This window comes from Eptatretus burgeri, chromosome 12 (genome assembly GCF_056783735.1).
Source record: "Eptatretus burgeri isolate ZD-2024b chromosome 12, Ebu_testis_v1, whole genome shotgun sequence".
NCBI lineage: Eukaryota > Metazoa > Chordata > Myxini > Myxiniformes > Myxinidae > Eptatretus > Eptatretus burgeri.
Genome location: NC_140972.1, coordinates 6,239,692 through 6,256,050, shown reverse-complemented (window position 1 = coordinate 6,256,050; position 16,359 = coordinate 6,239,692). Strand labels below are relative to the sequence as shown.

At 42.8% G+C, this 16,359-nt stretch overlaps 2 protein-coding genes across 10 annotated transcripts in view; one reads left to right on the top strand and one right to left on the bottom strand.

Moving 5' to 3' along the window:
- The window catches only part of LINGO1 (leucine rich repeat and Ig domain containing 1), a 393,052-nt gene that overhangs the window by 42,009 nt on the left and 334,684 nt on the right, over positions 1 to 16,359 (bottom strand). The window lies entirely within an intron of this gene.
- On the top strand, positions 2,277 to 15,614 carry LOC147015023 (uncharacterized). The gene is made up of 5 exons (XM_085849332.1): positions 2,277 to 2,403; positions 7,437 to 7,563; positions 7,665 to 7,764; positions 12,456 to 12,540; positions 15,371 to 15,614. The coding sequence occupies exons 2-5, from the start codon at positions 7,485 to 7,487 to the stop codon at positions 15,416 to 15,418; spliced, it is 312 nt and encodes a 103-aa protein (XP_085705458.1). The 5' UTR covers positions 2,277 to 2,403; positions 7,437 to 7,484; the 3' UTR covers positions 15,419 to 15,614.

Here is a 16,359-nt window from a genome sequence, read left to right as displayed (position 1 = left end):
GACTCGTTGGATCGAACAACCGAATGCGGATGACAAATTGCCCTGAACCTCGTACTGTATGAAAGTATAACTCATCTAAATGTGGATCTACCCAAGCAAACATGAAGGAATCTAAAGGTTGTGGGATTTGTTAATGTCAAATGTTCCATTGCTCTTGCTTCCGTGGTGAGATGTCATAATTTATTTCAGATCACCTTTCTCACGCAGAGAAACGAAAATTGAAATTCCTCCTTCGTTGAAAGACATCCGTTTACTTTGGTCCAATCATAATTGTGAATGTTCACATGATGTATGTGCAATATTCAGCATCGTCGTTACCTCGATTTTATTGACTGTTTGCACAACTCCTGGAGCAAGATATAGAACGAAGCGGTTGAAAAATCCAAAGTTTTGAATCTCCTCTAATGAGCACAAGCAATTATCTGCTGAAGCACGACAAGGCAAGGCTGGAACAGAGCTGACTTTTTTTACATTGTCAATTAGCAAGCTTCGCCTCGAGCTTCATCACCGTTCGAGGAAAGGACACGTATTTTAACTTTGGTAAATATGACACAAAGTAACATGGTGCACAAATAACTAATTACCAAGCAAGCCTGAATAATGTATTGCTCATAATGGTTATACCCTTGACCTTCAAGATTCATTTTCAATGTAAGGAACATGGACACGAAAATCATCTTTGAAATACCTTCAACTGTTCTACCCCGAGACGTAACAACACCCGCCAATCAAAATGTGTCGGGATAGGGTACAAGTACAGCAAGTAGTTTCAACTAAGTCTCTTGATACGTTCCAGTGTGTGTGTGCAATCGTCGTTGGTTATCTCCACATGTGTGTGTGTTCTGTCTGCCACCATCAGTCGTCATCTCCACGTGCAGACCCCAAGACTGAGCAGAGCCTTCCCTGGTCTCGAGGCACCCATCTCTGCAAGGAACCATGACTCATGAACCAAGCCATCTCCTCGTTCGTACTCCGTCTCCCCCTCCACCTCCGAGGGTTCGCCCGATCCCACCCGGAGACATCGCTACTCAACAGGTCACAACACTTCACTGCAACTAGTCGCCATCTCCACCCTTGGTCACACCGAAGCACAGTCCCATCTGTCTATGGTGGGAGGGAGTCGCATCGTGGGAGGGAGTCGGCAAAAGGGAGCCGTCCTCGGCAGGAGGGACAAAACACACCAAGCTGAGACAGTTGACAAAGAGCACGACGCTGCACAGCCAGACTGCATTCCAAACGCATGTCGATCAGTGTGATGCCAAGAGCCTCATGTGCGGCCCCTGATCTCATTGATACTGCCCTAGCTGCAGGCCGAGGCTGTGCCACAAATGTTGACTCCGGGTGCCCTGTGCGTGGTCCTCTGTCCCATCAAAGCACCCTCCCCCTCGCGGCACGGTCTTCGCCTCCATCGAAGTTGTTATACAGCTTGGTCTTCGGTCTTTTCAGTCCACAAAGAGAGGGAGGCGGCAGAGCACACCGCCATTTGATGAATTTTAGGGTAAATTCATCAAATTACACTGGTTTACAAAAAAAAAATTCTGAGGCAAGCATGTGAGTGAATAGGTGTTTGTGACTAATTTTGACATGCTGAATTCAAATTTCTAAACAGTTTTGCTCTATCACCTCTAGTTGTTTTGCTTTCACATATCCCATTTTTTTTTATTATAATGCATATATTTATAATATAATGCGTTCATTTCATATATTCAAATGGCATATTACAGAACGAAACAAAACACCTATTTATGCAGTGTATTACTGAAATATTTAGATATTTTTGGGTCTTGGGCTATATGTATACATGCACGTACATGTATACATGTATATCTCAAAAACTAGAGGTGATGAGTGAAAATGGATTTCGTGTCTGAAATCAGCACCCCCAAATTAGGTTAGAACACCTATTTTCATGCGTGCCTAAATTTCTTTGTAAACCAGTGTTATCAGTGACAGCAGACATAGGTGTTCATTATTGTAAATGAGAGGCCTTCATAAATGTGCATGAAACAAACTGCTTAAGTTAGTAACAAGAACAATATCATTCTATAGTGTCAGTCAATACTTGGTGTGTCCACAATTTTCCTTCTTCAGCAATATCACTCTTTCAGCCATGTTTCCTGCATATGACTGAAGCACTCTTACAGGAATATGATGCAAAATATCCTGGAGTACATTCCACAGTTCTGCAAGGTTATTTCGGTTCCACTTGTTTTTTTGTTTTTTTTTCTTCCAGGTAATCCCATCTCTCTATCGAGTGCAGCCTGTGGCTGCTGGTTGCATCATTGGTTGGGACACGGCTATGCCGCTGATGCAGTGTCCCCCTTACCAGTGCACTGGTACTCATTTTGCCGACCTCGGAAGGATCCCAAGCCGCCACCCAAACCACTAAGTCAACACCAGGAGGTAATCCCATATCAGACAGAGAGTTAGGCCCGGTTTAATTAGACAATCGGAAACAAAGTTCTCAATGGTGTGGTTCCACTTTACCATCAGTCCAAAGCTTGAAAAATCTCATTCTTAAATTCCACCCGATCAGACTCGTACCCTCGGCCCCGAATTGAAATGGCACTATATTACACATGTATTTAGTTTTTCGAGTCCGGACACCAAACTTGTATTTTAAGATTTCTCTCCCATCCCACAAGGAGTGGAAACATGACTCAAGAATGAATAGACACCAGACTAATTAGCACAAGAATGACATTAATTGGTGTGAATTACACCTTTCATTTGACTAATGAGTACAAACACGATAGTTGTCACAAATAAAATCTGACCATACATGTCACAAGAATCAGATACTTAGGAATGACAATAAATCAGAATCGGCGATAGATTCTTCCACTCGGCCGACAACACGTGCATCACATTGATTATTGATTTATTTTTTTTTCGCCTCGTGGCGAACTTGAGTTGGTTTTTTGTCGCCACAAACTTGAGTTGGAAACCATTAAAAAGCGAAACATTATTTTTCCACAAAAATTCTGTTCCGCTATTGCGTTCGGCAGCTTTGACTGCCAGGTAGCTATCATTTCTTGGAGCACGGCTATGCTACTGATGCTATGCCTCTCGACCAGTACGCTGGTTCTCATTTTGCTGACTTCAGAAAGATGACAGGTTGAGTTGACTCCACCTGGTGTTAGTTCAGCAACCAATGGAGCTTGAACTCAGGACCGGAGGATCCCAAATCAGCCACCCTAATCACCGAGCCAACAAAAGTTGACAACAGCAGATGACGACCGGATCGAGGCACTTTTGGTGCTTTTTTTCTTTGAAATGAGATAAAGGGCGTGAACTTCCTCCCCTTCATCATCACGGTTCACCATATTACAGCCTATGAAATCATATTGTGTTCATTAATCTGCCTTTAAGAGCGTGGTGGAGTATCAAGTCAGCGTATTTGACATTTCCTATCCATCATGTCATTGAATGACGGAGTATGTTGTTGTTCATTCTATGAGGGGCAGGCAATAAGTCACCTTAAAACGAGCGATATAAATTTAAGAATGTAATGTGTGTAGTTGTAGACGATATATGTTATATCTATGGGTAAGAGTCATGTTTTGCCTGTTTTAGATCTGGCAACATTGAGCATATGACTTCATTAGAGCAGTTCCAAGATGGCGGCTCCCTTAGAAGCATGCACCGGGAAGGAGCAACGTTCTGCCATCCGTTTTGGGGGAAGTCAGGGAGTGAATCCCAGTGAGATCCATATCAGAATGAAAATGCAACATGATGATGCATATTTATCACTGCAGCAGGTGTATGACTGGGACAGGAAGTTTAAAAGTGGAGTTCTTTCAGTTTGGATGTGAGTTGGCCAGGCACCCACCTTGCAGACACTTTGCAGAACCCCAGCACGTTGTGAATGATATGGTTGTGCTGAACCATGGCTAATGTTCAATTTGGAGACCATTTCATCCAGCGTAATGCCACCGTTTTCCCTTACCACTTGCTCAACCTCTGTAACCATTTCTGGTGTGTCGGCTTTGTGAGGCTGGCCCGAGCGAGCAGCATCTGCCACACTGGACACTCCACTTTTCAACTTCCTGTCCCAGTCGCACACCTGCTGCAGCGATAAACGTTCGTCACCATATTGCATTTTCATTCTGTGATGGATCTCACTGGGATTCACACCCTCACTTCCCAATAAACAGATGACAGAATGTTGCTCCTCCCAGGTGCATGCTTCTAAGGGAGCTGCCATCTTTGAACTCCTCTACTGACGTCATACGTTCAATGTTGCCAGATCTAAAACAGGCAAAACATGACTCGTACCCAGAGATAAAACATGTCATCTACAACTACACACATTACATTCTCGAATAAATATCACCATTTTTTTGGTTACTTATTGACTGCCCCTCATACGTCGTCTGATGAAAGACTCTGCCAACATGTCATCGAACAATGGCAGTGAGCACATTTTCTAATTCGGTTTTTCAGAAAATCCCACTTCAATTACCCTCTTTCATTTTCGAAGTGTCCCCAACACAGATGAGTGCACAGCATCTTGCATTCTTTAAATCTTTGAAACTAGATCCACTTTCAATCATGTCATGTCATTGCATCGGTTGTGAGGTCAGGTCAGATTAGATCGGTGACTTGCTACAGGTACCATGTAAGCCTGTACTTACCTGTTTCATGGTCAGGTTGTCAGAGACTAAACTTTAAATATAATTTCGAATTCTTTATCCTTGAATTTTTTGATTTTTTTTTTTTTTCGGATTTCTCATAAGTGTTATTATTTGGGTTATTTCTCCATTGTGGCGGACCAGTCCTATCACTTTGTTTGATAACTACTCCGAGACCAAGGAACAGGGATAGACAAGATGGGGAAACTCATGTTACAGATGTATGAGCTAAATTAGAATTATCTCCCTTTCAAAGGAGGTCCCATGAGCAACCGGATTACATGATATTTCATGTACAGACCATACTTTTTCAGCAAGTAATGCACAAACTCCACCCACATGGAAGGTGTGTACTTTGCTTGTATTATGATAAAATGGTTGATTCATGGAAGCTCGAACAAGCATCACATTGTCTGCTTTTCGTGTTAAAAAGAACATACATTGTAGTTCGGTGAACATTTTGTGTAATATTCTCCAAGATGAGAAATAATTTCACAAGAATCTCAGGGGCTCTGTATGTTGTTTGGGTATACAGTACTCACGCTTCTGTAAATACCTTTTTACTATTTCTCGGTGCCTATGGCTGCTCATCAAACATCAGGGTCATGTGTGCAATCTCACACCATCTACAGCCTTAGCTTGGAACCCCAGAAGGCCTCACTGTATGAAGATACATTACTAAAAAAAAAAAAAATGACTTTGTTGTGAACACTTTCATTATGTTTTATATAATGCACGAGCTTTCCACCAAAATATTTTTGAAGGTGAAGACCAGAGAAATGTGGAAAATATACTTCGTGTTGGGTACACCTTATTTATAGGCTATACTGTAGATTTTTACTATCCGGGCGTAGTGGCGTGCGCCTTTCATCCGGCCACTCGGAGGCTTGGGTTGGAGGATCGCTTGAGGACGGGGACTCTGCGCTGGGCCGCGCTATGAGAGGGTGTAGGGCAGCCCAGAATCATGGCGAAACCCAATCCTTATCCCTGTGTCGTAAGAGGCGGCGAGGGTTGCGTCAGGAAGGGCATCCGGCGCAAAACCTGTGCCAAATCAGTATGCGGATCATAACGGATGATCCGCTGTGGTGACCCCGAAAGGGAGCAGCCGAAAGAAGAACAACAACACTGTGGATTTTTACCATCCATAGTATTACCTTTTAATGTCTTATTTTTACATTGAGAGATAACATTCGTTCTCAGAATAATGAAGGTTGAACATGAGCAAACACATTTGATGCTGATATCAGTTTCAGTGGTTCGGCCTGTATTGACTACGGGGTTAACCCAGATGACCTAAAGAGGTGCCAGCAATGACCCAGATGGGTGCCAAGTGGGTCATGTATTTTTAGGGAAAATTATCACTTTTCATAATTCGATTTTATTGTTGTTTTTGTTTTTGTTTTTACAGAATCCATCGTTTTTATGCAATATATTTTATCATTGCATATCTAACCTTCTTCAGCACATTGATCAAATAACAAAGTTGAGTTTGTGTCATTTTGAGAGGTCTTCCTGTTTATTAATTCCATACCATAGATCAGCTCGCCTCTCCACACGTCGTTGCAGAGATTGATGTCACAGATTTGCTGTGTTGACATGATTTACACCAATCATAATACAAACATTTCTTTTCTACAAATTTATTTGTAATATTGGTGATATTATATTTATTTTAAATTTATTTGTAATATTGGTGATATTCTATTTATTTTAAATTTATTTGTAATATTGGTGATATTATATTTATTTTAAATTTATTTGTAATATTGGTGATATTATATTTATTTTAAATTTATTTGTAATATTGGTGATATTATATTTATTTTAAATTTATTTGTAATATTGGTGATATTCTATTTATTTTTAATTTATTTGTAATATTGGTGATATTCTATTTATTTTTAATTTATTTCTGACATAAGAAGGTCTAAGTGGTGTAAATGGTCAAGACTGTCTAATCTGTCTGAAGTGGGTCTAAATCTGTAAGGGGTCTAAATGGTGTAAAGGTCGAAGGGGTCTAAAGGATTGTGGGGTCTTTTGAGTTTTCAGGGTCTTTTGAGAGTTTTGGCTCTTCAGGGTCTTTGGAGTCTTCAGGGTCTTTTAGGTCCTGGGGACTTCTAGGTCTTTTGGGTCCTCGGGGACTTTTAGTTTTTCTGAGTCTTTTGGGTCCTCAGAGTTTTCGGGGTCTTTTGTGTCTTTGGGATCTTTTGGGACTTTTGGCTCTTGAAGGTATTTTGGCTCTTCGGGATCTTTTGGATATTTGGGGTCTTTTTGGTCTTTGTGGACTTTTGGTTCGTTGGGTACTTTTTGGTTTTTGGGGTCTTTTGGGTCTTCGGGATCTTCAGGGTCTTTTTGGGTCTTCGGTGACTTTTGGGTCTTCAGGGTCCTTGGGACTTCTGCGTCCTTGGGGTCTTTTGGGTTCTTGGGGTCTTGAGGGGTCTTAAGGGTCTTGATGAATTAACATTCAAACAGGACATGATTAAAAGGCATATAGTCTTCATGGCTTCCCAGACTGACTCGTGGCTTCACCGCCTCCCGTGCTTTCCCTTTTTATATCTGTAGATGTTTCATTGTCGCGCTTGTTTATGATATTGATGTAAATTGGTCGATTATGCTTCAATGAGTCGATTTTCTTCCATAGTTGACCCCCTGAAGGATGCCGTCACCATATAATGCTGATAATGAGCATTCGGTGCTTGCTGCGATGACTGGCAAAAAGGTGAAAATGGTTTGCAGTTTGAAAATGTTTGGGTAAGTTGCAACTCGCCTGTCGGTGTGTGGTGGCTTGTATTTCCATCACAGTACTTCGTCTAGCAGAGGAGGGCGTTTTTGCTCACTTTTGGATTCTCCATGAAGCTCCGTCATGGAGGCATGAAAATCAGCAGAGGAAAAGTCAACTGCTTCTCTAATGTGCTTGTGCCGTACCACGGTAAGGAGTACGTACTGCAAGATTTGTTTTTTTCAAGTTGAACAAATTTCTTCAGATTTCCATCCAGCTGATCAAGATTGTTCTGGATGTATGGCTTGCAGACAAATGCAGGAGTATGCTTCTGCATGACAAGCATGCGCTGCATGATTCTCACCATACCACCGTCTGTCTGGGCTCGCAGGACGGCCTAGTGGCCCAAAGGTACGCACAATCACCTCTGAGCTGTCTAACCTGGGTTTGAATCTATACCCAACTGCAACGTGTCATCTCGGTGCTTCAGAAGCAGGGTGATTGAAGAGGATGAGTGTGGTGCTGAAAAAGATCAGCTCACCGGATGACAGGATTGGGGCAAAACCTTCGGGACCCCCAATCTTTTATGATAGGAGGGAAATCACGGGGTAACATTCCTGGGTTAGATTGCGGGCGAGTGTGTCGGAGTGGTGCTGAGGTGTCATCCACCAGACGGCGGTCTCCTTGGGTTAACCTGAGGTGGTCCCTTCAGGTGGGTGCCTGGAATGTTCTATCCCAAAGAGAGAATGATCACCTGTCTCTGTTATCATCTGACCTCAAGCGTTTCAACATCAGTATTGCAGCACTCTCTGAGGTTCGGAGACCAGATAATGGCGAGATTATGGCGGGCGGTTACACATGATCATGGCAGGTGGCGGGTGATCATGACTGGTAGTGAGACCATGGCGGGTAGATGGAGAGATTCACTTACCTGGGCAGTGATATTCATGTCTCTGCTGGCTGTGAGCCAGAGGTCAATAGACATCGAGCTAAGGCCTGGGGAGTCATGGATTCACAAAATCGTATGGTGTGGCACTGCCGGTACCTGTGCAGCAGGAAGAAAGTCAGAGTCTTCAGGTCCTTGGTGCTTCTATACTTGCTCTATGGATGTGAGACTTGAACTCTGACCAGGGATCTGAGATGGAGACGTAATTCCTTTGGTATGAGGTCTCTTCAGAGAATCCTTGGCTACCACTGGCTGGTTTGGAGACCAGATTGCGGCGAGATCATGGTGGGTGGTTACACCTACTATTTGTCTGGTAGCTCAGATGGTTACCATGACCAAGGAGTTGCTGTAGCTGTGTCCACTAAGCTGACTCCAATGATAATTAATAGAGGTAACTCTTTGGGTACACATATATATATATATATATATATATATATATATATATATATATATATATATATATATATATATATATATATATATATATATATATATATACATACACACTAGATGGTCAAAAGTATGTGGACACCCCTTCTAATTGGTGGACTTGGCTATGTCAGCCACACCCATTGCTGACAGGTGTATAAAATCAAGCACACAGCCATGCAATCTCCATAGCAAGCATTGGCAGTGGAATGAGCCATACTGTCGAGCTCAGTGACTTTAAATGTGGCAACCTCATAGGATGTCACCTTTCCAACAAGTCAGTTCGTCAAATTTCTGCCCTGATCGAGCTGCCCCAGTCAACTGTAAGTGCTGTTATTGTGAGGTGGAAACACCTCGGAGCAACAGCTCAGTCACGAAGTGGCAGTCCTCACAAGCTCAGAACGGGACCGCCGAGTGCTGAAGCGCCTAGTGCGGAAAAATCGCGTTGTCGGTTGCAACACTCACTTACCGAGTTCCAAACTGATTCTGGAAGCAAATTCAGCATGAGCACTGGTCGTCGAGAGTCGAGAGCTGAAATGGGTTTCCATGGCCGAGCAGCTGCACACAAGTCTAAGTTCACCATGCACAATGCCAAGCATCAGCTGGAGTGGTGTAAAGCTCACCGCCATTGGACTCTGGAGCAGTGGAAATGCGTTCTTTGGAGTGATGAATCACGCTTCACCATCTGGCAGTTCGACAGATGAATCTGGGTTTGGCGGATGCCAGGAGAACACTACTTGCACAAATGCATAGTGCCAACTGTATCGTTTGGTGATGGAAGAATAATGGTCTTGGGCTGTTTTTCATGGTTTGAGCTTGGTCCCTTAGTTCCAGTTAAAGGAAATCTTAACGCCACAGCATACAATGACATTCTAGGCGATTCTGTGCTTCCAACTTTGTGGCAAGAGTTTGGTGAAGGCCGTTTCATTCCTGAAGGAGTGATGAAGTTCAGAACAGCATCAAGATGAAGAAGGCCACCTTCAAGGAGTAGCAGGGGGGATAGAGAAAAGCAGGAAAAGAGGGACCGCTACAATGCAGCAAAGAAGGAAGCCCGAAGATCAGTGGCAGAAGCAAAGGAGCAAGCTACAAAGGAGTGGTATGAGGAGATGGAAACACCGGAGGGAGAGAAAAAGGTGTACAAGGTAGCGAAACAACGGGAAAGAGCAAGAAGAGACATCCCCACTATGAAGGTGATCAAAGACAGGGAAGGGAACATCTTAGTTGAGGAAGAAATGGTTAGAGTTAGGTAGAAAGAATACTTTGAAACGCTGCTAAATGAGAGGAATGAAGCGGAAGAGCTGATTGAAACACCACCAGTGGAAGGACCAGTCCAAATGGTAACAATGCAGGAAGTCAGCGAAGCCATCTGGAAAATGAAGAAGAACAAAGCAGCAGGACCATTCGAAGTAACCATCAAAATGACCAAAGCACTCGGACACCATGGAGTCCGTTGGACCCACTGGATCCTCGAGAACATCTGGATAACGGGGAATATGCCAGAAGACTGGAGAGAAAGTGTACTGGTTCCGTTATACAAACAAAAAGGAGATGTGCTCGATTGCGGGAACTGCAGGGGAATCAAACTGCTGAAGATCACCGAAAGGATTCTGGACAAGAAAATCAGAGAAGTCACGGACATCGACCAAATGCAGTTTGGCTTTTGACCTAAACGGGGCACTACTGATGCTATTTTCATCTTCAGATCACTCCAAGAGAGGCATCTGGAAAAGAACAAGCGACTCCACCATGCGTTCGTCGACCTGGAAAAGGCATACGACAGAATCCCCCGGGAGTTGGTCTATTGGAGTTTATGCAAGAAAGGAGTACCTGAACACTTGACAAACATCATCCGGAACATCTACAACCGAACAACAACCAAGGTCAAAACAGTACACGGAATGACGGAGAGCTTCGAAGTCGAGGTTGGCCTTCATCAAGGGTCACCACTCAGTCCGTCATAGTTTGTCATAGTCTTGGACGTCATCAGCCAAGAATTCTGAACCGGCCTTCTCTGGGAAATGCTGTTTGCAGACGACTTGACGATCACGGCAAAAACGGAGAAAGATCTGCAAAACCAACTTCAAAATTGGCAGAGAAGTCCGGAACAAAAAGGAATGAAGATGAATTTGAAAAAGACAGTATCAATGACCAACGGGAAGAGTAAGACCAAGAGAAAAATCAACATCAAGGATACAGGGGGAGCAACCTTGAGCCAAGTAGAGGACTTTGTGTCCCTGGGAAGTATTGTGGATAGCAATGGAGGCAGTGCGAAAGCTGTGAGGGATAAAGTGAAGGCTGGCTGGACGAAATGGAGGGAGGTCACTGGTGTAGCATATGACAAGAAGTTACCATTGAAACTGAGGATTAAGGTATACAAGACAGTCATCAGACCAGTGCTCCTGTATGGAGCTGAAACGTGGGCATTGAAGAAGAAGGAAGAGCGACTACTAATGAGAACAGATATGAGAATGTTGAGGTAGATAATGGGCATCAGTCTAAGAGAAAAGAAAACGAACAAAAGCATCAAGGAAATGGCAAGAGTGGTTGGGATAGAGGAGAAGGCGAGAGAGGGAAGGTTGAGGTGGTTTGGACATGTGAAACGGAGAGGGAAAGAGGAACCATCAATAAGAGCAATGGAATTGAATGTACCTGGGAGAAGGAAAAGGGGAAGACAAGCGAAAAGATGGATGGACTGTGTGAAAGAAGCCATGAAACACCGTGGAATGAAGGACGAATGGGCCCTAGATCGGTTGATGTGGAAGATGGCTGCTCGTTGGGATGGAGGCGACCCCAGCTAAATGGGAAAAGTCTACAAAGAAGGAGTGATGAATCACGCTTCACCATCTGGCAGTTTTACGGACGAATCTGGGTTTGTTGGATGCCAGGAGAACACTACCTGCCCGAATGCATCGTATCAACTGTAAAGTTTGGTGGAGGAGGAGATAATGGTCTTGGGCTGTTTTTCATGGTTCGGGCTAGGCCCCTTTAGTTCCAGTGAAGGGAAATGTTAACACTACAGCATACAATGACATTCCAGATGATTCTGTGCTTCCAACTTGGTGCCGACAGTTTGGGGAAGGCCCTCTCCTGTTTCAGCATGACAATGCCCCCCATGTACAAAGTGAAGTGCATACAGAAATGGTTTGTTGAGATAGGTGTGGACAAGCTTGACTGGCCTGCACAGAGCCCTGACCTCAACCCCATCAAGCACTTTGGGATGAATTGGAACGCAGACTGCGAGCCAGACATAATCGCCCAACATCAGTACCCGACCTCACGAATGCTCTTGTGACTGAATGGAAGCAAATCCCCGCAGCAACATTCCAACATCTAGTGGAAAACCCTTCCCAGAAGAGTGGAGGCTGTTATAGCAGCACAGGGGGGGGGGGGACCAACTCCATATTGAATGCCCATGAATTTGAAATGAGATGTTGGACGACCAGGTGTTCACATACTTTTGGCCATGTCTTGTTTATATACATATATGATTACATGCATACATATACAATTCCTTTGAGATCAAGTTCTTCCTCACAACAATCAGAAACGATAATTGAACGGTTGTGGTTTTTACTAATCCATTGAATTACCATTTAAAGGATGTTATATAAATGGTCCGATTTCCACACCACTTTATTTTGAGTAAATCTTAATCTCCTTTTTAAGACCTAACATGAGAAAGTTCGTAATTTTTAATTGATTGTCTGTATTTCTGACTGTTTGTCAGGCTGTCCGGATCATCAGCTGGGACTTGTACACAAAACACAACGATTGGAGTGAAATTCTACACATCATTGTCTACAGTCGTGAAGGTACCGTTTTGGAATCATTCGTTTGATGACAACTTGGAAGTGATGATTCTTCTTCGTTTGTGTGCAGCATATTGCTTGTGGGGGCTATTCATTGGCTGAGGGTGTGGGGCTGTGCCGCTGATGCAGTGCCCTCTGCTGGTTCGGGCAGGAATTTGTGTAATTTGTCTATGGTGCTGAAGATAGCTCGCCTATTTTTTACGAAGGACACCGTGGGCTCCTGAACGTCCACCAACGAATGCTGGTAGATTGGAACACCCAGCTTTACGTCCATCCGAGGGACGGGACGCACATTGATGAAGCATCCTGCCTGTGAAACACCGGGATGACAGCTAATAGCTGGGTTAGGATTCAAACCCAGGATAAACAGCTTGGATGCGAGTGTGCGTCCCTCTTGGCTGGCCTGTAAACCCGCATGCGATGATCGTCTTATGGATATAAAAGGTAGCTTCAATATGGCACTATGCTTTGGAACAACGGTTAACAAAATGAAACAAATGTTCAATGATTTGTGACAAGTACAAACGGTTTCCTTCTGATGAACAATCCCTTGCTTGTCCAAAGCTTTCATCAAAACTTAAAAAAAAAAATTCTCTCTCTTGCGTCGAAGAGAAAATTGCTGCTAACAGTGAAGTTATTACATTGACAGAACCTGCTACAAACAACTTTCAAACCACAGCACTTGTTTCCAGAGGAATACCAGTCGATATATAGTAATACTCCTGTTGACTTTCATCTTAAATGAAACCCACTGCTGGAAAGAGGCAAACTCCAGTTGGAGAGTAACAGGTGTTTAATGGAATCGACCAAACTCCGCGTCACGTTTGAAAAATACGATGTACGTTTGAAACATCTAGGCTCAACAGTGCCTGGAAGTTTAATCGGACTGATTGGTCTGGCCTGCGGTCCTCCATTTCTTTCCCTGAACAGTGAACTATCTCATCACTCATCGACATAGTCAGTAACTGAGACTCCATTATATCATCGCATTACTCTCTTTTTCATCAGTTTATACCATCATACCTTCAGCTATCCTGACAAAACATCCTGCCCCTTGAACAATGATTCATGTAGTGAGGAATTTGCCAGAAAGCAGCTCACATTTTTCCTCCTGGACATGCAACTCCATTGATGGGAACCTGCGGTCTCTCCAGGAAGTCCATCACCATTGCGTTTCTGTCCTCAGATGTGTCAAAGCTCAACACCATTCCCACCGGAAGTCTCGACTTGCAGGTCTCTCACCATCCACTGAAATTGCTGGTAGTTGATCAATTCCGTTGCTGGGACATGCACCTCATCTATTCCTTCATTCTATAAAGACGGGGTCAAGGTAGACACCAATGATCCTGATGCTGATTGCCTAAACTCCCTATAGGTCACTAATCTCTTTGATCCTGTTCTGAACCTAATCCTCCTCCTCCTGCCTGAAAACTCCCATCACAATGTGATCTTCCCTCCCAAACGGTGGACAAATTCCAATATACACTTGACTCCCAAAGTGCTAGTGGTCCTGATGGTAGCTGCACTTTAATGCGAAAGACGTGATCATGTGATCTGCATCCTGCACTTTATATCCTTTTATACAGACCAATGTCTAAGGGCCACTTGTTTGCATCATTGAAAATAACCAATGTTACCCCAATCCATTAAAATAGAGCTAAAGCTGTCCCTTCCAACTATAGACTAGATAACATTCTCCCCATCATAAGCAAAATAATGGAATTTATTATTACAGCAGACTGCAAGACTTATCTTTTCTCGAACGCTCTGATACCCGATCATCAGTTTCGCTTCCACTCGGGTCATTCGTACCCTGAACAAGCTTCTTCTTCTACGTCATCAATGCTGTTATGGTCATCTTACTGGACATTTCTATGTATTTGATTCTGTCTGTGACCATTCCCACTTTCCAACCTTCAATTATATTGGCATCCAAGGTCCCCTCCTCGACCACTTATCAGATTTCCTGTTAAATCTCTGGGCAGACATCTTTCATCGGTCGCATTCATCGACCGATCACATTATTGTTCTACATCAATGACCTCTTATTTTCACGAGGAAATCCGACAGGTAACTTTGCAGACTACTCATCTCACTTTGTCAGCAGACTATAGCAGCATCCATCTCTATTGATCTTGAGAAAATAAGCAACTGGTCACCAAGTTTGCTCATAGTGATGAGTTGTCGTCTGCACTGAAAATATCGCTCTATTAACTAGAACAGCACTCGGTAGAGCGCATACCTCCACCAGACTGAACAGTTTACATTTTGGATCCCACTGATAGGCAACTGGACTCTTCATCCTTGTCCGACACCAAAATCTAATCGGCTTGTTCTCGTCACCAACCCGATTCTCCACCAATTTTGTCATAATGCATCCGTTACCTTTTGAGATATCATGCTTTACTGAATATCATTTTTGATTCTATCTCTTGATGTTGAAGAATGACGATAAAAAGTTCTAAGATCCTGATCTTCAAAATCTAATCAATTTGTCTTCATCACACACCCATCCTGTCCACCAAGTTTTTGTTTGAAGCCATCCTCAATTCTTTGAGATATCCTGCTCGCATGCAGACAAACACACACAGATGGGATGAAAAATAACCTCCGTCCATGTTCAGTAAACACATGAGCATTGCTGGCATTGCACCTCAACCGTTCTGTACCAACTTTTGCCTCAAGTGATCAAAAGTTGATACTGCATGTGTGCAGCAAGCTTGAATGATAACACATTGGGGATAACGCATGTATGATGTTTCTAGAGCACAGAATGCACACCCTCACTTTGGCAAAGGTGTCATTTGTCTCATCCGTCTACTCCATTCTGCAGAGCTCGAAGAACCACGAATGTCACTGTCTCACACCTGAGAGTGAATGATATCCTTTCAAGTGCTGGCTTTTGGAGTATTCTTCCTCATTTGTAACTTGGTTCCTCGCTTATAGCACAAAATTGGGTTGGCCTGTTTAGTGTTCTCATCGGAACTGATAACTCATGATGATCATCAAGAACCCAGGTTCAAATCCTGTACACTCAATGTATTTCTCAGTTGTCTCCGAATGTCCTTGTAATTCACATGAAAGCACACTGATATATATATATATATATATATATATATATATATATATATATATATATATATATATATATATATATATATATATATATATATATATATATATATGAATGTCTTGTCCTGCGCGTGATTTATGGACAAGCTCCATCATGAGCCTTTGACGAATGTCTGAAAAAGAAAAGCTTTTTCACAGCTTCAGAACTTCTTTCAAAGTGCCGTTTTTTTGTGTCATTTTTATCTTTATTTGAAATTCCCTCGTGGGAAATCTTTACGGCACTGGATACTGTTTCATGGCATTGTCCAATAATGGTTCGTGTATTCAAGTTTAGTAATATTTTGCATTTTACAGCGTTTGCAGTGAGTTGTGCTTCTTCAACATTTGAAATAGAATGAACAAATCAATCCCTACTGGGTAATTTTTAAAACGTTATGGCCCGTACAAATAATCGTAACAATAATCAAGGTTTTCCTGGCCAATTTCATTCAATTTAATATTAAAAGTGAAAATAAATTGCACCATTACTGTATATCATCATACAATTAGCAAAAAGGTTCCTTCACTTTTATTAGTTGAGCATTCATTAGACTTATGACCTCATTCAGCTGCGAAATAGGTACATTCCAATTGAAACGGTCGGTAAAGTTCATTCAATTTCACCACAACCAGTAGAAAGAGGTTAATCAATAATTTAATTTCATCAATGGGCAGACATTTTTGTCACATTTTTGCATTCGATTCTCTGCT